General features: G+C 49.1%; 2 protein-coding genes across 5 annotated transcripts; both read right to left on the reverse strand.

The window, feature by feature from the left end:
- Positions 1–394: 394 nt before the first annotated feature.
- Positions 395–23,265, reverse strand: HOGA1 (4-hydroxy-2-oxoglutarate aldolase 1). Of its 4 annotated transcripts, none has more exons than XM_036828522.1 (7): positions 22,585–23,265; positions 11,461–11,589; positions 11,131–11,258; positions 10,503–10,637; positions 10,148–10,244; positions 8,297–8,430; positions 395–1,359 (listed from the first exon to the last, which is right to left on the reverse strand). In XM_036828522.1, exons 1-7 carry the CDS (start codon positions 22,793–22,795, stop codon positions 1,210–1,212), a joined length of 984 nt encoding a protein of 327 aa, XP_036684417.1. In that variant the 5' UTR covers positions 22,796–23,265; the 3' UTR covers positions 395–1,209. The 4 variants fall into 4 exon arrangements, with proteins under 4 accessions (XP_036684417.1, XP_036684416.1, XP_036684420.1 ...); XM_036828521.1 differs by having other exon boundaries at positions 11,461–11,607; positions 22,585–23,160; XM_036828525.1 differs by lacking the exon at positions 22,585–23,265 and adding an exon at positions 15,699–15,799 and having other exon boundaries at positions 11,461–12,121.
- C16H10orf62 (chromosome 16 C10orf62 homolog) lies at positions 18,064–19,099 on the reverse strand. The gene has a single exon (XM_036828526.1). It carries the CDS (start codon positions 19,027–19,029, stop codon positions 18,298–18,300), a length of 732 nt encoding a protein of 243 aa, XP_036684421.1. The 5' UTR covers positions 19,030–19,099; the 3' UTR covers positions 18,064–18,297.
- Positions 23,266–23,381: the final 116 nt, after the last annotated feature.

Consider the following 23,381-nt stretch of genomic DNA (forward strand, 5'->3'; position numbering starts at 1 on the left):
GCATTGCTTGTGGGATCTTAATTCCCTGACTAGGGATTGAACGCAGGCCCTCGGAAGTGAGAGTGTGGATTGCTACCACTGGACCGCCAGGGAATTCCCAAGGTTGAACATTTTAGAGAAAGCAGCCTTTTAAATGATTGTGCTACGTGTTTCTAAATATCTCACTTGAACCTTTTTGCCTCTTACCTCTCCCATTTAAAACTTCAATAACTTTTTCCCTAGGCCTCCAATAATCTAATGGTTATGTTTGCTCGGTATTCTTAGGGCCTCTCTCAGAGCTGGGAAAACGCCGACCTTGGGAGCTACATTGCCTCTGGGAAGGTTCTTGACATCTGGGCTGGAAACCTAAGATCTGCATAGCAGTGGAGTGTTAATCTGTACATAGCCACACTAATTTAACTTATTCAACTTTATTGCAGTAACAAAGTAATTGTTCCTAACAATAAAAGCAGAGTGTGTATAGGCAAGAGGATGGTCCTATCTCAGGCCAAGTCCCCTTTCCTAATGTTTCAGACCTGGGTTGGCTAGAATAGCCTTCTAGAATGTAACATTTATCCACCAGGTGTCATTATTTACCAGTTCTGGCAAGCCACTGGGCTGTCTCACTTGTGCACATGATGGTTGGGATCAAGGCTAGAGACAATATGAGATCAATCAAAATAGATTTAGGAAAGGATTAGAATGCAGCTTGGGGCGGGGAGGGGGGTGTCTTTGAAAGACCAGTGACACATTTCTGATCAGGTTTCCCAACCTATTGCTTCCCCTGGAAGGAGTCAGAACTTGGGTTCTCAGGAGTCACCCTGGCTTCCTGCTGCACTGTGCTGGACTCAGGTTTGTACCCCCAAGTCTAAGCAGTCTTCCTTTCAGTAAAACATGGCCTTTCTGTGCCCAACTGCCCCCCTGGCTTTCCCCTCTGGCTCCTGGTTCACGTGTCTCAGGGGACAGAAAAGCACAGTAGAGAAACAAGTAAGTCATTGCTCCTTCCCAGACTGAAGGTCTCTAGAGACCCAGAGTTCAGGATACAAATGCGAGGTCATGGGGCCGGGAGAACAGGAAACAAGCGTGCATGGCAGCGCCTGGAGAGAGGCTACCTGGAGGACTGAAGTAAGAAGAGGGGCCTTGAACCCTCGTACCCCGCGTTCCTCTTTATGCTGCTGCCGCAAGGCAGGAGGCTGAGATGGGCGCGGTCCGGCGGTCCCCTCCTCACGCTCAGAGCCAGCCGTTGCTGGTGAAATCCAGGCGCAGCGCCTCCTCCTGGTCGGCGCTCAGCTCCCGCAAGGGGGCGCGGCAGGGGCCTCCGTAGTAGCCAAACCAGTCCATGGTTTTCTTCAGCCCCGGGATCCCGAAGCGCCGGGTCACCTGAGGAGCAGGGCCTGTTAGAAGAGACTGGGGAGTCCCCTGCACACACACATCTGGGACCCAGACATGTGTCACTTTCGGAAAGTTAGGGTTCCCACCCTTCCCTCCCGGTAAACTGACTACCAAATCTATGACACCCAGGGTAGACTGGGAATCCAGAAGGCAGGTCCGCAGTAGAGAACACAATGCCAAAACCTAGAATGAAGGAAGGCACCTGCTTTGGTTTTAGGAGAGAAATCTGCCCCATCGGGGAGGAGAGTGGCATTCGGTCCTCAAACTGGGATGGGAGAAGGCAGCAGCGCTGTGGGTCTGGGCGCTAGAGCCTCACTGGTCTGCAGCCCAGTTCTCTGGAACCTGACCCAGGGCACACCAGGAGTGGGGAGTCGGAACAGTCCAGACCTCTACTGCCCCCGCAGCAGGGTCTCTCCCCATGCACCCATAGCTCCTCCCTGACCCCAGCTCCAAATGCTCTCACAGGGAAAACAATGCATCATTGTCCGAAGAAGTTTCACTCTGTAACCTTGTATCATTAACTTATCTCTGAGCAAGTTCACTTGCCTAAAACACGAGGGGGCCAGATAACATGATCTGTAAAGTCTTCTCCATTGTAGTGGGAGATCTAATTTAAAATCATGCACGGAGTTTTACAGAAAATGAAGAATCAAGTTTCTTTGTGTTTAGCATAGCAACGGGTTGTTTCATGCTGATGGGAGTGTTAGATTAATCTTTGACTACCTAAAAACTAAGAAAGTAATTATTACTTAATAAAGTTTCATTTTGAGGGAAGTAAAACCTTAGAAATATGGGCTTCAAGAAGGGTAAAACTAATAAAAGAGGTTGTTTGGGGTAAAAAGGTTGAGAACCACTGATGAATGACTGACTAATAACTATTCACCACTAGAGGCCAGTAGACTTTAGCAAGCCTCCTCCCAGGCCCGGCCCCCGTCTTGTTCTAATAACCTGAGCATTTCACCCAAAACCTGAGTAGGGTGGGAAAGACGATGGAAACAAGAAGTACCTAGAGGAAAGCTTTCTTCCACATAAGGGTCTGAAGATCTCTGATTTGCCCCTCTTCAGATGCTGAGAAAGGGTTGAACGCTTTGGAGGTAAAAACCAGGGAAAATCCTAAATATAGCCGGGGCAGGAGGCCGGCTGGGTGGGAGGGCAGTGGACACACATTGTGTTCAAGCAGTGCAGGGCAATAAGGTGACATCAAGCTGCTCTTGGGGTGGCTGAGCCTACAGCCCTGGCAGCAGAAAGGTGTTCCAGGCATTCCTGAGTGTGTGCCCAGAGTTGGCACAGGACGGGGTGCAGAGTGAAGGGTAAGGCAGGATGGCATGCCAAGGGCTAGGAAGGCAGCAAGTATCCTCTCTTCCCAAGGGACAGCCCAAGCTGCTTCATCTATCAAATTAGGAGGTAACAACATCTACCCCATGTCACAAGAATTGGATGAGAAAAATACCACTATTAGGCCAGACCTCAAGCGGCCTGGAAGCTCCTCCTCTTCCTATCAGGGTGGTATGCAGGTTCTGGGACCTGCTCTCTCACAGTCGGATGGGAGTGGGAGAGCAGAGGTCCCGCCCCAGTGGAATGTCAGAATGTATAGTACAGCCTGGGCCCTGATGGGGCTCAGCTGAAAGGCCCTCATTTCTGCAATTCTTACACTCTCTCTGTAGCCCATTCTATCCCAGGAGAACCTTCACATCCAGGGAAACTCGTGCTTGCCTCCTCAGCTGTCCTTTCTCTAAATCTGAGTTAATCTGTCCTTTTGAGGTAAAGATATAAGCTGTGAGGGAAATCTAGAGCCTGCCCACCACTTTACCAAAGAAAACATTGCCAAGATCGGTCTGGGACTATTGCCTCAGAGGCAAAACTCAGTCACAAGACAAATATTTAATGCAATATTAAAAAAAAAAAATCCATGATGAACAAAGTGTCAAAGCTTTAAATAAAGACAAGATCCAACAGAGCCGTGCCCTGTCATATTGTAGCCTGAGGCAAACTAATTATGTGTGCCCCTATATACATATCTTGCATATTTTGAATGGTCAATTTTTTTCTAGAAGTAGATTTGGGAAAAAAATTATGTTGATGTGTTTGCTTCCATTCAAGCCAGGGAAGTAAAATTCTAATAAGTTATGTTTTTGGTATAGATAAAATATATATATTTTTTTTTAAAGAATTTTTTTTTTAAACAAATTTATTTATTTATTTATTTTTAGCTGTGTTGGGTCTTTAGTTGTGGCGCACGGGCTTCGTTGCTCCGTGGCATGTGGGATCTTCCCGGCCCAGGGCTCGAACTCTTGTCCCCTGCATTGGCAGGCGGATTCTTAAACACTGCACCACCAGGGAAGCCCTAGATAAAATATTTTAAATGAAAAAAAATGCTGTGAATTTTAATGTGCCTACTTTTAAATTTTTCAATATTTTTTCCAACTACTTTAATGTTCTAGGAGGGAAAAAAAAATCACCATTTAGAAAACTGCTTAGAGCTTCCACTTCCAGGAAGATGGAATAGGTGTACTTTTCCTTATTCCTCCCAGTAAGTAGAACTAAAAAAACCCAGGACATTATATAAAAACCAATGTAAAATTCTGAAAGGCAGAGAGAAGGAAGACCAACTAGGAACCCTGGGACCCAAGGAACAACACGGTGCTGAGTTCCCCGGTCCAGACTTGGAGCTAAAGGAACAGTGACCCTGAAATGCCAATGAGCAGAGACAAGAAAAGCCCCACAAACGTCTGTTCTCTCCGGCAGCTGAGCAAGATGGAGAACTTGTAGACAGTATTCACTCTACACCAGCCAAACCCCACAGGAGAAAACTGTGGCTCCACCCCACCCAGGCCAGCAAAGGCTGAATTGGAAGCCAGAACTTCTACCCCACACTCAGCCATAAAGAGTGCTCCTCCGCATCCGTGAGGATGTCTCAGAAGAGGCCTAATGAGGAGAGACAGAACTTTGACCACTGCCCACCCTTAAGGAGGCCACCCCACCAGACACACTCAAGATGTCAGTGGAGGCCACACGGGTAGCAATAAGAAGGCACTTCTACCCCTTCCAGCTAGGGAGGTATCCGTAGAGGCCTAGTGTGGAGCCATTATTATTTCTAAACTCCCAAAAAAGAAATCTCCAGGCCCAGATGGTTTCACTGGAGAATTGTTTTTTTTTTTTTTTAATTATTTATTCATTCATTTATTTATTTATGGCTGTGTTGGGTCTTCGTTTCTGTGTGAGGGCTTTCTCTAGTTGCGGCAAGCGGGGGCCACTCTTCATCGCGGTGCGCGGGCCTCTCACTATCGTGGCCTCTCTTGTTGCGGAGCACAGGCTCCAGATGCGCAGGCTCAGTAATTGTGGCTCACGGGCCTAGTTGCTCCGCGGCATGTGGGATCTTCCCAGACCAGGGCTCAAACCCATGTCCCCTGCATTGGCAGGCGGATTCTCAACCACTGCGCCACCATGGAAGCCCGAGAATTGTTTTTTAATGTTTAAAGAAGACTTAACACCAATTCTCACAGTCTCTTCCAGAAAACAGAAGAGGAGGGAACACTTCCCAAACAATTAACGAAGCTATTTTTACCCTGATACCAAAATCAGACAAAGACAGGAAAGAAAAGAAAAGAAAAGAAAAGAAAAGAAAAGAAAAGAAAAGAAAAGAAAGAAAGGAAGGGAGGAAGAAAGGGGGGGGGGGAGGAAGGAAGGAAGGAAGGAAGAAAGAAAAAGGACTACATACCAATATCTCTCATGAATATAGGCAGGAAAAACCCTTAATAAAATATTAGCAAATGGAATTCAGCAATATATAAAAAGAGTTATACACCATGTGCAAGTGGGGTTTATCCCAGGGATACAAGTCTGGTTCAATATTTGAAAATTATTAATGTAACTCACCATATTAACAGGCTAAAGAGGGAAAAAAATCACATGATCAAATCAACCAATGCAGAAAAAATCTGACAAAAATTCAACATCCATTCATGATTTTTAAATACTCTCTGAAAACTAGAATGAGGGAGAACTTCCTCAACTTAAAAAAGAGCATCTACAGAAACCTACAGCTAACATTGTACTTAACGGTGAAAGGCTGAATGCTTTTCTTTAAGATCAGAAACAAGGCAAGGATGTCCACTCTCCCTACTCTTATTCAACATAGTGCAGGAAGTTCTAGCCAGTGCAATAAGGCAAGAAAGGAAATAAAAGGTATGCAGATCAGAAAGGAAGAAATAAAACATTCCCTATGTGTAGATGATATGATTGTCTATGTAGAAAATCCCAAGGAATATAGAAAAAATCTCATAGAACCCATAAGTGAGTTCAGCAAAGTCATATGATACAACATAAAGAAGCAAAAATCAACTGTGTTCCTATAGATACTAACAATGAACATATGAATAGTGAAATTAAAAATACAATATCATTTATAATCACTCAAAAAATATGAGCCACTTAGGTGTAAATCTCTCAAAACTTGTATAGGACTGGTTTGCCAAAAACTGCAAAATGCTGATGAAATAAATCAAAGAAGGTCTACATAAATGGAGACATACCATATTCAAGGATTTGAAGACAACACAGTAAAAATGCCAATTGTTCCCAAATTGGTGTACAGGTTTAACACAATTCCTATCAAAATTCCAGCAAGTATTTGTAGACATACACAATATTTTTCTAAAATTTATATGGAAAGACAAAGGATTTAGATTAGTTAAAACAATTTTTTGGGGAAAAAGAGAACAAAGTGGGAGGAATCAGTCTAGCTTAAAATCTTAAAATCTGATTTTAAGATTTATTACACACTTACAATAATCAAGTCTGTATGGTACTGCAGAGGGATAGATCAATGGAGAGAATAGAGAATCCAGAAATAGACCCACACAAATACACCCAACTGATTTTTGACAAAAGTGTGAAAGTAATTCAGTAAAGGAAAGATCCATCTTTTCAGCAGATGGTGCTGGAGCAAGTGGATATCTACAGGCCAAAAAAGAACAGAAAAAAAATGAACCTTGATCTAAGTCTCATACGTTTTACAAAAATTAACTCAAAATGGGTCACAGGCTTGTAAAATATAAAACTTTTAGGAAAAAAATAGAAAAACTTTACAATCTAGTGCTAGGTAAAGAGTTCTTAGACTTGCATCAAAAGCATAAACATAAAAGAAAATATTGATAAATTGGACTTCCTCAAAATTAAAAACTTTTGCTCTGCAAAAGATCTGTTAAGAGAATGATGAGACAAGCTACAGACTGGGAGAAAATATTTGCAAACCACATTTTTGACAAAGGACTAGTATCTAAAAGGTATAAAGAACTTCCAAAACTCAACAGTTAAAAAAAAAAAAAAAAAAAATCCAGTTGGAAAATGGGCAAGAGACATAAACAGACATTTCTTCTAAGAGGATATATAGATGGCAAATAAATACATGACAAGATGTTCAATAGCATTAGCCATCAGAAAAATGTAAATTAAAACCGCTATGAGATGTCTCAACATGCCTATCAGAATGGCAAAAAAAAAAAAAAAGTCACAACACCAAATGCTGATGAGGATGCAGAGAAACTGGGTCACGCATACATTTACATTGATGTAAATACAATATGGTACACTCACTCTGGAAAACAGTTTCTTAAAACACTAAACTTGCAAACAACATACGACCCACCAATTGTGTATTTACCCCAGAAAAATGAAAACTTATGGTCACACAAAAACCTGTTCATAAATGTACATAGCAGCTTTACAACCAGCTTTCCTTCACCAAGTGAATGGTTAAACAAGCCGTTTATGGCCACACCGTGAACTACTATTCAGCAATAAAAAGGAACTATTGCTTACATGTGCCTGAATGAATTTCCAGAAAATTATGCTGAGTGAAAAAAGCAAATCTCAAAAGGTTACAGACTAAAAAAAAAAAAAAAAAAAAAAAAAAGATTTGTTCATAGAGGAAATAAAAAGGTTATAGGCTATCTGATTCCATTTATATAACAGTCTTGAACTGATAAAATTATAAAAATGAACATATTTGTGATTGCCAGGGGTTAAGGAGGGGGTGGGGGCAGGAGGTGAGTAGGTGTGGCTCTAAAAGGATAACACGAGGGATCCTCACGGTGTTGGAAATAGTCTGTATCTTGACTGTATACATGTCAAAATCCTGGCTGTAATTTCATGCTATAGTTTTTTAAGATGTTACCATTGGGGGAAACAGGGTAATGGGTACATGGGATCTCCCTGTATTGTTTCTTATAATTTCATGTGAATCTACAATTATCCTAAAATTAAAAGTTTAATTTAAAATATGAATAAAAAAATGTCTCCAGGGACACACGTTTTTCTTTTTGCCTCAGACTCCAATATGGCTCAGCACAACACTGCCTGCAATTGACAAGCATTCCATCTTGCCTCTTCTCCTTGACTTACCCAGCACAGAGTTGGGGTACACAGTCTGACTACAGAATGGATTATTTGAAGACAGGACTTTCCTGGGAAAGCTGCGCTCTGAATACCTCCAGCCTTCCCACTCCTTTATTACTCTCAATCATTCTGTTTTTCAGGATCTGGCCCCTTATAAAGCTGACATAAAGGCCCATGGTTCCCTCTCTTTAGGCAGTGCATCTCTAAGTAAGGTTCCAGGATTCCTGATGTCACAATCACCCAGGATGCTTGTCTCAATGACTGTTCCTGAGCCTAAAGGAGCAGAATTTTAACCAGCTCCCTAAATGAATTCTAATGCACACGTAAGTTTGAGAACCAATGTGGCTCGACTTTGTTCCTGAAGTCAAGATTTTCTGGGGAGGCACAAAGAGTTCCCACACTGGGATGTTCTCTAAAAGGACTTTCTGAAAGGGAAGAGACCAAGTGGGGACCCCTGTGCCAGCACTGGCTCCTGTTCCAATGAGGACACAGACCACCCCCACTCTGGGTCCATTGGCTGGGAACTCACCGCCGTGTTTGGCTCGATGAGGCGGTGCTGCAGCTTCTGGGCGTCTTCCCATTGCCCTGTGAGGCAGAGTCGCTCCAGCTGGCACACCTGAGCCCCCAGGACATTGGCCAGGGCACACACGCCCCCCACAGCCCCTGCCACAGAGTAAGATGCAGAATACCAACCAGAGCCTCTGCCTGCAGAGAATTCCAAATCCTGGTCTCCAGCACCTCTTTGTTCTGGGCAGACAGGCTGTGCATTTCTAGGCCACTGACTAGCCACATCTGAGACATGCTCTGTGAGTTCACAGAGTATAGATTTCCAGAGAGAACATTTCCAGCATATTCAAAATAGACTCCCACAGGCTGAGGGGCAGGGAGCAGAGCCTGAAGGCTAACTCAAGGACAGTTCCTTCCCTGCACAGCCCTCCCCCCCTCCTCCCGCAGAGTAAAGTCCCACCTGCCAGTTGACACCTCCACGATCCTCCAATAGCCCCCTGACTCATCAGCCCTGGAAGGGGATGGAGTGGATGGGAAGCCTTTGCTCTACTGAAATTTTATTCCCCCCAGTGAATTCAGCCTGGGACAGCAGTGAGGGAGAGGTTAGGGGAGGGGAAAGAGCACTAGACATAGTCAGGAGACCCGGCATTTCCTCCCACTGGCTGCATGAACTTGGACAAGTCTTCAACCCTCTCTGGTTCTCTTTGTTCTCATATGGGCAATGAAAACGGGCTGGCTGTGATCTCAGAGGTTCCTGCCACTTCTGCAAGCCTGTGAGTGTGATTCCAAAGCTAGTTAGGAGTGACTCAAAGCAGAGTGGCCTCAAGACTGGAGAGAGAGTAGGCATTTCAAGCCAATGCTAATATAGCTCGAATGAGCTAATACAGATGCCATTTATTGAAAACCTACTATGTGCCGAGCACTATGGCAGACATAGGGCCAATGCTCTCTAATCCTCATAACACCTCCCTGCTTTGCAGAGTAGAAACTCAGGCCCAGAAAGGTCATGTACCTTGCCCTGTTGGTTCTCAGTGAATAAATGGCAGAGCTCAGATTCTAGCTCAGATCCCCAACTTCCAGAGCCTGTGATATTTCCATCTACCACACTTTCAGGAATGAAGCATAAATGGGTCCCTTCTACTCTCCCTTTTAGAGACTGTGACAAGGCAGAGGGGAGCTACGCAGGACCTATACCACAAGTCAAAGTCTGCAGAGACAAGAGAGAATAGGAACCAGCATTTTCCCCTGCATCGTTGGAAAAGTAACTCAAATCTACACTCACTGGGGCTTCAGCTGAAGGGAGCAGATGCTTCCCTCCCCTCCATGGCTCAAATCCAGTCTGAACCCAAGGACCTTGACCCCAAGCAGATAAGAGCAGTTGGTCTAATGGTGACATTCCTAGGATCCTGGACTGGAACAGAGTCTGATCAGGCAGCTGAAGATCCCCAGCCCAACCCCGCAGGCCTGACAATTCATTCTGGCCTGGAGCCACGGAGAGAGGAAAATGCACTCCCAGACTAGTGCGAAGGGCCCCAAGGCCTCTTCCCTCAGAGAATGATTTACAAAGTGAGATTAAAGGAGCTAAATTTGTCACCTAAGCAGGGAGCTTGGGACTTAGAGCAAACTGTAGGCATCCCCCCTACAGGCCAGGGATTGTACTTGGCCACCCTCCTCTGCCCAACAAGGTCACTCACAAGCACCCACTATTCAGATAAGTAAGCAGTGTGCCAGACCTCTGAGGTTTCCGAGCAGGCAGGCTGGCAAAGGCCCCCTCTACACCCAGTCCTGGCCCTCACCATCTCTCCCAGCAGAACCCAGCTGCCTGTGTATATCTTGGTCACTCATCACAGTTTGAGAGCAGTGAGAGGCCTACCCACGGCATAGCTGGCCAGCAGGAAGCCGGCCGATCCAGCCAACACCTGGAAATCCTGCCTCCTGGTCTTGTGAACAATCAGCCCAATCCTGGTCACCTGTAACGGCAAACTTGGTGTGAGAGCTGGGCCCACAGGCTCTGCCGCCAGCCTGGATGGGGGCTGGGCAAGTGTGGGAGAATGAGAGCCTAGGTCCCAGAGAGATGCCTCAGAGTTCAGACGAACCCCAGAGAGCCCACAGGACAGAGGGAACCCACACAGGAGCCCAGGACTGAAGCGGGTCCCAGAGCTGCCCGGAAGTTGGTAGCAAAAGAGAAGAGGAGGAGGGCGCCCCAGCCGAGAGCTGCTGCCACTCACATCACCACCGCTGTCCTTGATGCCCACGATATTCGGGTGCTGGGAAAGCGTGACCACCGCATCCACAGGCAGGTCCAGCCCCGTGTTGGCTGGGACACTGTAGAGCACCACAGGAATTGGAGACAGGTCAGCAACCTGAGGGGCACAGGGAAGAGAGGAGAGGGCAGCTGCCCCAGGCCCGAGGCGGTCCGGGCTCGGGTCTCTGCAGGGCTACCTGGACTGGCCCACCTGCTGGGCTAGAAGTCACAGTGCTATGCACCCTGATTGCAAGCACTAGTCCTGGCTAATACTTAGGAGTGCTTTCTGTGCTCCAGGCACAGTTCTAAGTCCTTTATGTTTTGATTGAATTTAGTCCTCACAACCACCCTGGAGGAAGATTCCATTATTCCTCTTGTTTGGGAGGGGAGGAAACAGCAATACAGCTTGGTTAGGTCAGTCACCCACTGTCACACAGCTGGTACCTGGTGGCATCCCTCTCCTTTCCCAAAGCCGCCATTCATGGGAAGTAGGCTCACCACTCTGCTCCCAGCTTCTCTCATCTCCCCTCCCCTCCCCAGGCAGCATCTCTGCCTCACCCAGCTTCCTCTTGGCCCCAGACCTCAAGCCCACACCCACCCCTCACACCCACCTTGGTGTAGTGGTGAATGAGGGCGGCACTGTTCATGCGGCCGTGATAGTAGCAAGGGGTCACCACCATGGCGGCGTCAGCCCCGACCTGGGCCATGCTCACCGTCATCTCCACCGTGGCCTGAGTGGCTGCAGGAGGAAGGAGGAAGTCTTCCTTACAGGCCCCGGTGGGCGAGGGCAGGAGGCAGAGGACTGGGCTAGGACCCTGGGGCAAGCAAGGGGCACAGCGCAGAAGAGACAGAGCAAGCGCTAGACCGGACCCAGCCCCAGGTCAGGGAGATTGCCCCCGCCCCCAGCAGCTACCGCCAGGGCCGGGGCATTAAGGCCTCACACTCGCAGCCCGAGCCGGCTAGCAGGAGCTTGTCCCTGGGCAGGGCCTGGCGCACGCGGGTCACCACCTCCAGGCGCTCACTGCTGGTCAGGAAGGGGAACTCGCCGTTGGAGCCCTGGACCACGAAGCCTGCAAGAGAGGCGACACCTTCCCAAGTGCTTGTGAAAAAGCGGATGTTGGACTTACGCTCACCCAGGCTCCTACCTCCCCGACACCACAGCTTACCACACATTTCCTTCCCATCTTTGTCCTGATGCAGGCAGTGTGCTACCCAGTCGCGGTGACAGTGTTCACACCATTTTTCTTTGTTTTAATGAGATACTTTAGGCATGCCCAGAAGAATAGTTAATAATAGAATCCACATCCGTGTACCCAGCACCCACGACACCCGCCCCCCACCCCGTCACCCTCCTCTTCCTCATCTCTGGCGTGTCTCAAGTGGTTATTGTTCCCATTCATGTCTTTATACCCTTAAAGCATACATCTGGACCCATAAACGATATATAAGATGTGTTTTGCCATTTAAACCTTTATAGAAATGGAATCACACTTACATAACATTCTGCAGTTTGCCATTTTTGCTCACCATTGTGTTTTGCACCTTGGCCACAGCAGTACAGGGAGCTCTGATTCATTCATTTTCATCGCTGTATAATATTCCCTTGTGAAGTTAGACCACAATTTACTTTTCATTCTCCCTTTGATGACATTTAGAATACATCCTAATTTTGCTATTACAGACAATGCTGAAACAAACACGTTTAAAAGTTTCTCTCAGTTTAGATACTTAGGTGTGTAAAGGCTGAGTCACATGTAAATGCATCTTCACGTGCCAAAATTCCAATTAGCCAGTTCATACCCCAGCAGCACACAGAAAAAACTGTTAGTGCTCAGCCATGCCAATACTGAGTATTGTCAGAACTAATTTTTGCCCATTTTCTGGGTGGAAAATGACATCTCATTATTTTATTTTGCATTTTCCTTTTTTAGCCATCATCTGTGAGATTTCTAACTTTACCAGTTAAAGGTGTCAACCCTTTTATATCCATGAGAGACCAGTGGAATTGATGCTCTTCAGCTGAATCTAAACGGAAGGTTAAACCATTTTCCTCTCAGCTTTTTTCGTTTTACTTTCTCTTTCCTGTTCTTTCTCCTCTCCATTCCATTCCAAATTTTTTTTTCTTAAATACAGCATACAATAAACGAAGATTATTAATAAATAGAAGACCGTTTGGGAGGAAGGAAAGAAAAGAAAGCCAGGGGCAATGTTAGTATACAAAATCCCTGCCATACAGTTCTGATGGGCCAGAAATTTGATTTGGAGCCTCCCCACAGTCAAAGCTAAAAGGGAAACGTGGTCAGCTGACAGGTATGTGGAAATCAAGATAAAGCAAAGCAGCTGCCCTGGAGAAACACAGAGTTTCCTGGCACTGGGACAAAGAGAGATTGTTCCTGTGAGTCATCCTTAAGGGGACACAGTGTGATGGGGAGACAGCTTTACACCACAAACCTTTCTCTGTGCTGTTCACTATACTGTTAAAGTCCACTGAGTGGGTTGCCAGAAGAGCTCACAGGATACTTAGCATATTTCCCCCAGTTTTTTGCCTTGGTGACACTGCAGGGAACATCTTTTTTTTTTTAAAATTTATTTATTTATTTATTTGTTTATTTATGGCTGTGTTGGGTCTTCGTTTCTGTGCGAGGGCTTTCTCTAGTTGTGGCAAGTGGGGGCCACTCTTCATCGTGGTGCGCGGGCCTCTTACTATCGCGGCCTCTCTTGTTGCGGAGCACAGGCTCCAGATGCGCAGGCTCAGTAATTGTGGCTCACGGGCCTAGTTGCTCCGCGGCATGTGGGATCTTCCCAGACCAGGGCCCGAACCCGTGTCCCCTGCACTGGCAGGCAGATTCTCAACCACTGCGCCACCAGGGAAGCCCAGGGAACATCTTGAGGCAAATAGATTTTGGCTTCTGTTGGATTGCCTCCTCAGGATCAATTCCTCCGTGTCAGGCTAGGGGCCTATGGTGGGAGCCTCCTTCTGTCTTGCTCCGTAAGGCCACAGTGATTTCCCAGTGCATCATCCCACTTGCAGAGTTGCCAACCCCAGAGAGGGCTCCAATCCAGCCACGATTGGACCAGCACCCTCTGGCTAAGAATTTAGAGATCAAGCTTTTGCCACGGCCTCCACAACATTTCCTGCCAGCCCCCTTGAAGGGGGCTTCTTGCTTCAGACATGTCTCCAGACACAGTCACTCACTCCCAAGTCCCCTTTCATTCTGGTGGTCAGTTCCAGAAGCCTCCAGTCCCCACAGTTGGACTTGGCCTAAACAGCAGGACAGCTGGGTCTTGAGCTGTCCTGGGTGGGCGAAGCAGGCCCCTGTTCTCAAGACTCCTAGTGGGGGGCTTCCCTGGTGGCGCAGTGGTTAGGAATCCACCTGCCAGTGCAGGGGACACGGGTTCGAGCCCTGGTCCGGGAAGATCCCACATGCCGCCGAGCAACTAAGCCTGTGCACCACAACTACTGAGCCTGCATGCCACAAATACTGAGCCTGCATGCTGCAACTGCTGAAGCCCAAGCGCCTGGAGCCCATGCTCTGCAACGAGAGGTCACTGCAGTGAGAGGCCCACGCACCACAATGAAGAGTAGCCCCCGCTCACCACAACTAGAGAAAGCCCGCGCACAGCAATGAAGACCCAACGCAGCCAAAAATAAATAAATTAAATAAATTTTAAAAAAAAGACTCCTAGTGGCTTCTCCTCATTTCATTTAAGGGAGCATCCGACCCGGGCCTGACTCCCAAGAAGGAAGAGATGCCAGGCTGGGGAAGAGGAAGTGTGGTAGAGACACGCAAGCGCTGGACTCCAGTCCCTCTGGCTACGGGGCAAGTCACATCGCTGAGACCCCATTTCCTTTTCTTTGGGACGACAATAAAGTCACTTCAATCCTACCTGATAGGGCTGTCTTAAAGGCTCAAATGAGAAAATGTACGAGAAAGCAAGCACTTTGAAGTCTGTGAACTGATGCTGCCAAGAGCCCCCTCCTTCTCCTTGACCAGATGTCCAGTTTCAGGCCTAATGTGCCACTGTGGTGTAGAGGTGGGGCTAAAGGAGAGGAAAAGGCCAGGGTTCCAGATGGGTGGGGAGTGAGGAAAGTGAGCGGTGGGGAAGCAGGGAACAGCACAGTCGGGTTGTCAGAGCCGGGGTTTTACCCCCAATGTGGCCCCTCGCCAGCTCTGAGCCCTTGGGCAAATGGTTTAACCAAACCTCAGCTTCCCCAACTGAAAAATGGAGGTAATATTGGTGCCCTTTTTCAAGACTTGTGAAGTTTCAATGAGATACTATTTGTAAAGTGCTTGGAATAGCTAGAACCTGGCATTCAATATGTTAGCTGTAATCATTATATTAGTCAGAGGAGTGCTCAAGCCTTAAATCAGGAGGGTGGCAACTTTCAGTCTGAGGAGGGGGAGGATGGCTGGTGTGGGACGGGAGGCTGCACTCAGGAACCTCTCAGGACCCCTCCAGTTCTAAGAGGAAATAGGCTCATTTCAGAAGCTTCTCTCCCTTGCCCCCATGGTTATTCTGGCTGCTCCGGGGAGCCAGAAAGGCTTGGTAAGGGGAGTAGGTGGGGGCTGAGGACACACAAGCAACAGGGTGATTTACTGTAGCCAAAAGGAATCACAGTCTCTTTGATGTAAGGAGTATCCCCAGTCAGTGTTATGCCCCTTGGCCCATCATCATTGCCACCTCCTCCGAGAAGTCTTCCTGGGATCAAGCCTTCACTGGACATCTCTCCTCTGAACTTCCATTACCTATTCCTTGTCCTTCCCTACTGCCTACTCAAAAATGCACAGAGATCCTCAGAACCCTTCAATCTGCCCAACCCCCACCTGTTGGGATTTGGCAAAATTTCTCAAACTGGCCTCTGCTGTGAAATGAGGAAATTGGATGGGACAGTCTCCTAAGTTCTCTTTGCCTTGAGGCTTTGGAGTCACTTTTCGGGCTTTTCCTCCTCCCTTTTGCCTATCTCTAAATGTTCCCCTCCAGCCAAACTGACTGTCAGAGTCCCCAGACACACTGCCATCATCCTGCCTCTACACCTTTGCTCCTGCACCTTTCTCTCTGCCCAGAACACCTCCCTAGTTGCAGCCCCTCAAATTCTGCAAGAACCACGAAGCCTTTCCTTAATCCCCCTCTCCCTTGTGCTCCATAGCATTTTGTCCTTGCCCAGCACTTGCCCTACCTTGTCTAGAAGCATCAAAATCAAAGATGGTGTCCTCCTCATTTTGGCCTCCTTCGTGACACCCAGCACACTGCCTGTTGACATGTGCGTTGATAATTTGTTGTATAAAAGAAAAATTGTCCCAAACCTGGTCTAGGGCAGAGCTTTTTTGCATGATGTAATTCATAACCTCTCACTAAGAAGAAATGAAAGTTCCTGATGAAATGTTTAAGCAATTTCCTAATGAGCTTTAATGGAATTAAGCCTTCCTTGATCTGGGAAACCAGCCACTCTCCCACTGGACTCTCAGACAAGAGTCTAGTGACTGTTAACCTCTCTTCTTTCTATCTAGTCTAACAATGATTTAACCATTCTCTTTTCTTATAAAAATATCCTTACCAAGAGTATATACTTGAGTTGGCTGCTTAGAAGCTATTTTCCCTGCAGCACAACTGTAATAAAACTTTGATATCACTCTTAACTAAATTGTCTGAAAACTTTTTTGACTTTTAATTTGAACTACTTTCCAATTTACAGGAAAGTTGCAAAAATGGTACAGGGCATTTCCATACATCCCTCCCCCAGCTCCCACTAACGACAACATCTTACCTAACTAGAGTACAATGATCAGAACCAGAGACTTAAACATTGGTACGATACTAACTACAGACTTCATTTGAATTTTGCCAGTTTGAAACTTTTTAAAAGTTAAAATTCTAAAGTCATAATTAGCTAATCTGAAATTTTATGTAATAAGTTTTTAATAAGGGACTTAAGGTCTTCCAGATAAATGCACACATTTTATGCATTTTAACAATCACTTGCAGAAGCCAAACCTCACTGCTCTTGCTTTCCGTCTAATTAGCAGCTTCCAACATTTTCCAGTGTGATTGACCCCATTTTTTTCCAATTAAGATTTTTATTATGAAGTACTTTTTTTTGGCTGCGCTGTGCGGCATGGGGTATCCTAGTTCCCCAACCGGGGATCTTACCTGCGCCCCCTGCAGTGGAAGCGTGGAGTCTCAACCACTGGACCGCCAGGGAAGTCCCTATTATGAAGTACTTTAAATACACACACACACACACACACACACACACACACACACACACACTCACAGACACACGTATCAACATTTATATAAAGTCACTTATTAGTAATGTCAAAAATATTCAAATACTCCCAACTATGCTCCATAAAATCAATTGACAACATTTAGGGTGTTTATAGATTTACCCATCCTTTGCAATGATTCTGGGCACCTTCCTCCTGGAGTTGGAGGCCCACAGGTTGGGAACCACTGGTAAATCCATAATAGATGCAAATGGTAAGAAATTTCTACGTAAAGGAGACACTGGAGGTTAGACAGTACCATGTAGCTGACTTCTCTCAAGTTTCATGGGGGAGACAGCTGCCTCCCGTTAACTGCCTAACTGGGGGTCACTGCTTGCCCCAGAAATGGCTTCGTGAAACCCAGGAAGAGGAGGCAAGGAGAGTCCCAGGCTTGCCGGACGACACAGCAAGTGTCGGGACGTGTGGGAAGAGGACAGGGATAAGTATAAGAGAGATAGACCTATTGGGGGATGGTGGCCATTGGACTCAGGGGCAGCACAGGGTAGGGATTCGGGGTACGGGCTTTGGAGTCAGGCCAAGTTGGGCTCTGACCCCAGCAACATCACTTACTGTCTAGGCCGTCTCAGGAAAATTACATCTCTGAGCCTCACCTACAAAATGGAGATAACATAATACCTTCCTCATGGGACTGTGCCGTAACACAACACAGACCATGGCATATACTAAACACTCAAAAAAAGGCGGGCGGAGCTACTGGTAGTACTAATCCTACTACAGTTTAGCAGTACTGCAGCAGAGGCAGCCCCAGCAAGAGTAGCATGAACAAGAAGAGAGAGCATATCGCACAGTAGCTCTGAAGGTAGGTGGTGGGGAGGCACCAACACGGATCCCAGTGCGGGCAGGGAGAGAGCGGCAGTACACAGGGTGACCTACATCCCACCCCTGCTTACTTCCTGGCTTCTCAAAGCCTGTCTCTCCCCACTCCCCCCAACTCCCGGTTGCTCCCTCCTTCCTTGGCAGCAGCAGGTCGGTGGCAGTTGAGCCCCCTGGAGATTCCCCACGCCCAGAAACTGAGACCCGGGAGGCCGATTTATGGAGTCTCGAATCAGCCCACACGAAGAGGACTGTGGGAGGAGGAACCCTCTCCCCAGAGGCCCGCCCAGACCTGGGGCTGGCCACAAAGCCCTCAGATTCAGAGTGAGGGTATACAAGGCTTTATTGGCTCAGTTCCAGGCAGCTGGCATCAGCGTGGTGCTCTCGGCTACTCCTGGGATCTGCCTCATGCATCTTCTCTTGGTGGGTCTTCCGTGGCCTGTGAGTCTGTCTCAGCTGCTTCAATTCCCCCCAGCTCTCCCTCCATCAGGGGCCATCAGTGGCAGACCCTGCTCACAGAATCCAAGGGGCCCGGGACCCCTGTGAGGGCCTGACAAAGAAGGGGTTTGAGCAGCATCTGGGCCACATAGTTTGCCCCATCGGAGAGATGGACCACATAGGATGCCTGTGATTGTGTGCCAGCCCTGTGGGGGGAAGGGGCATCTCCATCTGTGGTTAGGTGGCTTTAAAGGGCTGGTAGGTCTGGTGGCCGCGGTTCGGCAGGCTGTGGCACGGGTGGCTCGGGTGGCTTGGATAACCCTCGTGGCCATGGTGGCAATGGCTATGGAAGGTGTGCGTGTGGTTGGCACCAGCTGTGGTGGTTTCCTGCTGGGTGAGGAAATTCCCTTTCAGCTTCAGCTCCACCTCCTCGAGGGCCTTCAGCTCCTCCTGGCTGATGTCCTTGGACTCCAGGTGGCCTGAGTTCTGGCAAGCCGTGGCACGCTGCAACATGGAGGCAGCCAGCTGCTGCCCCTTGGTGTCAATCTCCTTGGTACAGGCAGCCACGGCGGCCCACGTGGCCTCATCCGTGGACGAGGATTTCCCAGACTCCTCGTGGGTCTCTTTGGTCAGTGAGGTCCCAGACATCCTCTGCTTGCTGGTCAAGGGCTCCCGGTGAAGAGCCGTGCCCTCTTCTCCTTGCCTCGTGGTGAAGGTCTCCACGCGAATCGTGGTGCTGGCCTCCCCGCTGCCACTCTCAGGCTGGGGAGCGGCACCGCCTCTGCTGGCCCCGGCGCTGTGGCTGCAGGTGGAGTTGCTGCCGGCAGCCAGCTTCTCTTCGGAAAGACAGCTAAAGTGCGACTTGATCCAGCTCTCATTCCTGGCTTTTTCGCTTTCTGGTGGCTCTTGCTCGTCTTGTGCAGTCTCAGAATCTGTCTTCCTTCTCCTCTTCCTCTGCATCCACAACATGAGGCCTCCACCTCCGAGTAAGAGGGCGGTCCCCAGCACCACCCTGCATGATGGTTGCTGGATGAGCTCCAAGAAGGTCTCCAGGACCCCACGCCAGGCGGGCAGAGCTAAGAGCACACTGAGAGTGGGGGAGCCCAGATGGTATGGCTCATGCTTGAAAGGACAGGCTCCCTGAGGTTGTGTGGCAGGCAGGCCCCCCGCTGTGCCCTCCCTAGAATGCCCCTCCCACCTCAGCAATGAACCCCATTGTGAGGAAGCTGGTTGAGGGGCGGGGCGGGGAAAGGCCACAGGATCTTTTATGTCTAGTCTGACAGGCATGGGCTGAGGCCTGGGACCTTTCTCCCACCCTGACAGCTGTCCCCAAGGTCAGTGGAAGGGTAGCTTCCCCAGTTCTGAGTCCCTTCTGCCTCCTGCTTGTGACCTATTCTGCAACTCAGGCCTTCTTATCCTCCAGTCTTTGGTTTCTCTTCCTCCCCATCTGATGGCGCCCAAGGGGCAGAGGCTGCTGGGTCAAGCTGGCCATGGTTGACAGACCCCCTTGGCTGGGCTGGCGTCCATTCCTGGCTGCCTAAGGCTAGTGTCTCCCTCCATGAAGGGCCTAGCCCCACTGCCAGCTCAGTGCATTCCATCCCCACTTACAGCCCCCAGCCCCATAACAGAGAGGGTCCAGAAGCCAAAGGGGTCCAGAAGGGAGCTCATTCTGGAATAACATGAGGTCACAATTGGGAGGAAGACAAGCAGTAGGCTGAGAAGGCAGAATACACAGGACAGGAGGCTTCAGCCCGTCCCAGATCCCTGGGGCCATTTCAGGATGGGGGCTGCTACCTCTTGCCTTAGTGATGCACCTGCAAACCGAGAATTTGCCCCCAACTCCCCTGTAAGTGGGCACAGTTCAGGTTATAAGTGGGTGGGCCAGCTGGCCAGGCTCTCTGTAGGTACAGACGGCTGAGAGTCTGACCGTCACACCCAAGTTATACCCAGGGCCTCTCAGGGTAGAAACAGGCCTGGGCCACTCCCAGAGGCATATGACACATTTTTCAATGCCAAATAGGGTTATAAAAATTGTGATATTTTAAACAAAATATTTTATTTAACAAACTAATGGCTTTAATATACACAAAATATTATACCTTATCACAAGAAACCATAGTCTTTCCTTCATAATAAGGGAATAAGACAGAAGCTTAAGGTTTTCTGGGAATCATCATCTCACTGATCCTGCTGGAGTAACTCTAGCGTCATCCACTAACCTCATTTGGAAATAACAATTCAAAGTTCATCTCTGAGGTTGTTTGTGGGTGTGAGTTCAGGGAGCAATGGCCCTTCTGCAAAAACCCTTCCCTCTGGTCTCCGGTCATAAGTTTTATTTAAAAAGAATACTCTTTATTCAAATAATTAGTACAAATTAACTATGCTGAAAAAAATAAGTAAATAATAAATAGAGCTGCACAGTTTCAGGCAATGCCTTTCAGAAGAATCTCTTAACTCTTCACTGATTCATCAAGGGCAGGTTCCCATCTCCTCTTTGGAGGACCTTTAACTCATTGCAGGAGGCCCTGGCAATGTGATATGTGATGGTTCCCTCTCCTGCCCCTGAGTTTGGGCTGCAAAAGGGGGTGAGGATCCAGCAAGAGAGACATAGATTTTCGCGCTAGAGTGGCTCACTGCTCCCTTCCCGGGCATCCTGGCTGCATCCTGCGAGCTGTGACTGGGCCCTACGGCCTGATGTTGTCTGTGCCGGGGCCTCGGGTTTGGGTTCCTTGGGAGGACTATGTTGAATGCTGTGGCCCAGTTCCCATTCTAAAATGAGGAAGCCGGATCAGAGAGGTTCAGTGATTTTTCCAAGGTCGCCGTAACTGGCAGAACTAGAACTCCTACAGGTCTTCTAACTCCGGGTGTTGGGCTCTTCTACACAGTGCCCCGCTCCCCCACGTGCGGGGGTAAGAGAGAGCTGAGGTGGGAGCTGGTGCCTTGTAGTTTACCAGTGGCCAGCCTGCCAAACCCTCTGCAGCCTGTGCTCCTAGGCACCCCTGTCCCCACTGCAGCAGTGAGTTGGGGGGAGGGGGAAGGAAGGGTCCAGAGAAGAGCCTGGGGCGCAGGCAGACACTGGATGCAAAGTCTACCCTCCCCACCCCCTGCACTAGGGTGTCCTTGAACCTGGGAGGTGAAGCAGAGTCTTCGCTTAGAGATTCAAGGAGCTTCTCACTTTGCTTCAAGAGATCCGGGCCTCAGCCCAAACCTTCAGGCTCCGATGAGCTGAGCCCCAGCAGAAGTGTACTTAGAGTTTGTGTCACTGCTCAGTGTGGACATCCACAGGGCATTCACTGTCCGCTAGGGAAGGGTCACATCACCGCAGCACTGAGATACGAATGGGGTCTCAGTCAGGCCAGCGGGCACTGTCACAATGCGGCTCTGCCCGCCGTGGCAATCGTACTGTCATTCTAATCATCGTTATCATTGGAATCCACACCTTCTAATGTACATCGCCCTTCACAATTTACAGCATGTTTTCACTTGCATTCTCTCAGATTCTTCTCCCAACCCTCCTGTGATGTGGCCATTATTACTCCCACGTGTCAGATGGGGAAACTGAGGTTCAGAGAGATTTATCTCACAGCTAAGTCAGTGGCCGAGCTGTGGTTTGAATCGAGAGTGCGTGTTCCGAACTGCTCCACTGCATCACCCCAGTCGGAACTACTCCATTCCCAAGTTGGTGCCCATCAGGGTCTATTTATTAGAATCTGGCCTAGCGACTCATCAGTCAGTGCAGTGGAGTGAAAACGAGCATGGCTGTGCAGTCAGACCTGAGTTCAAATCCCAGCTCAGCCATTTATTAGCTGAGTGACCTTGGGCAAGTGATCTCGTCACTCTGAGCCCCAGCTTCCCGTCTGTGAAATGGGGCTATTGAGAGCACTGCCTCAGGGAACTGTCACAGGTGATGGACGAGGGTGGGCAGGGCAGGATGGGTGGAATTTGCCGCTTCTTTTATCTTCATTTATCGTGCCTGTGGCTGTGTTGCATGTCGAGTGTCACAAATATGATCTGGTCCCTGATCTCAGAGAGGGGAGGCCCATGTGTAATGGGGGAAACGAGTCAGAGGATCCAGGACAGGAATTAATTTGGCCGAGGGAGGCTTTGCCCAAAAGAGAGTGTGCAAACAAGGCTTTGAGGGAGATGAGCCCGCTGGCGGGGCTGCCACATGACACCCCGCTACCCTCACACTTGCACAGAGTGGCTGGTTGACAAAGGCTTTCACACCCACACAAGTTTGATCCTCACAATAACGCTGGGCTAAGAACTTCAACAGTTTACAGCTGGGGAAACTGAGGCAGACGAGATTCAGTCCAAGATCACAGGCCAGCAGTTAGCTTCCTGCCTGTCTCCTGACTCCAGACCAATGCCCTCTGTTCCTCTCCCGTAATAAAATGACTCCCAGGGTACCCGACTGACCAAGAGCAGCATGAAAGAGCCTGTGTACCCTCCTCTGGTTGCTGGCTGAGGAGACCAGGGTCATTCACATCTCCCCAACTCCCACAGCGGACAGACCCCACTTACCTCGGAAGGGAAAGGTGCCCAGTTTGTGCAGATTCTCCTCCAGTTTTCCATAGTCCACCTCGGCCGTGGCAGTGAAGGGGGTGGTCACAGGGGGGTAGACGCCTGAGATGTCCACCTTCCTCCCCTCCCCTGAGGCCCAGCCCCCCACGGTGCTGGACAAGGCCCTGCTCAGCCCCTGCCTCACAGAGGACCAGACTCGGGGGCCCAGCATCTCCACAGGAGGCTCAAAGCCCAGCTGGCCTCTGCCCCCGAGGGATGCTGAGTTTGGACTCCTTCCTACCCCAGTTAACGATCAACATGTCTGGTTAAAAATTTGCTGCACCCTGACTTGTTGGCCCTCAGGCAGGCCTGGGCTGGGTGTTTCCAGGGTCAGAGGCTAGGCCTGTTGGCTCCAGGGAGATCTTCCCTCCCCCTGGGGAGCAGCTGGAGAAATGCCACAACCCAGTGTCCCTGTGGCCAGACGGAGGACTGGTTCCTGGGGTCCTTACACAAAAGGGTGCCTCCAGTGGGGCCCGGCCCGCCTCCCACAATTCCCAGCCCCAAAGCCAGGAGCCAGGCTGGCTCCCCGGCTTCCGCGTTGCGAGCTGGGCGGAGCCGATTGGCTGAGCCGGCCCTTCCCTGTGGGAGGCGAGGCTGGCTGGATGAGGAGCTGCCTGTGATCTGCCACCCCTCAACTGCCCCACTCCCCTGCCAAGCTCCTCCCACCAAGCCTGCCACGTGACAGGCCCGTGCTGGTCACACACAGCCCCACAGGTCAGCTGTCACCAGGAGGGGACCCCAGGACAAGTGCCCTGGGA

The sequence above is a fragment of the Balaenoptera musculus genome, chromosome 16 (assembly GCF_009873245.2).
Source record: "Balaenoptera musculus isolate JJ_BM4_2016_0621 chromosome 16, mBalMus1.pri.v3, whole genome shotgun sequence".
Taxonomy (NCBI): Eukaryota; Metazoa; Chordata; class Mammalia; order Artiodactyla; family Balaenopteridae; genus Balaenoptera; species Balaenoptera musculus.

Bases quoted from the DNA above. Each gene is read 5' to 3' on its own strand.
- C16H10orf62 (XM_036828526.1), bottom strand. From the start codon at position 19,029: ATGTTGTGGATGCAGAGGAAGAGGAGAAGGAAGACAGATTCTGAGACT.
- HOGA1 (XM_036828521.1), bottom strand. From the start codon at position 22,795: ATGCTGGGCCCCCGAGTCTGGTCCTCTGTGAGGCAGGGGCTGAGCAGG. The intron at 10,638-11,130 runs GTGGGTGTGAGG...TGTGCCCCTCAG, and splicing joins TCATTCACCACTACACCAAG to GTTGCTGACCTGTCTCCAAT. The intron at 1,360-8,296 runs GTGAGTTCCCAG...CCTGCTCCTCAG, and splicing joins TCATCGAGCCAAACACGGCG to GTGACCCGGCGCTTCGGGAT.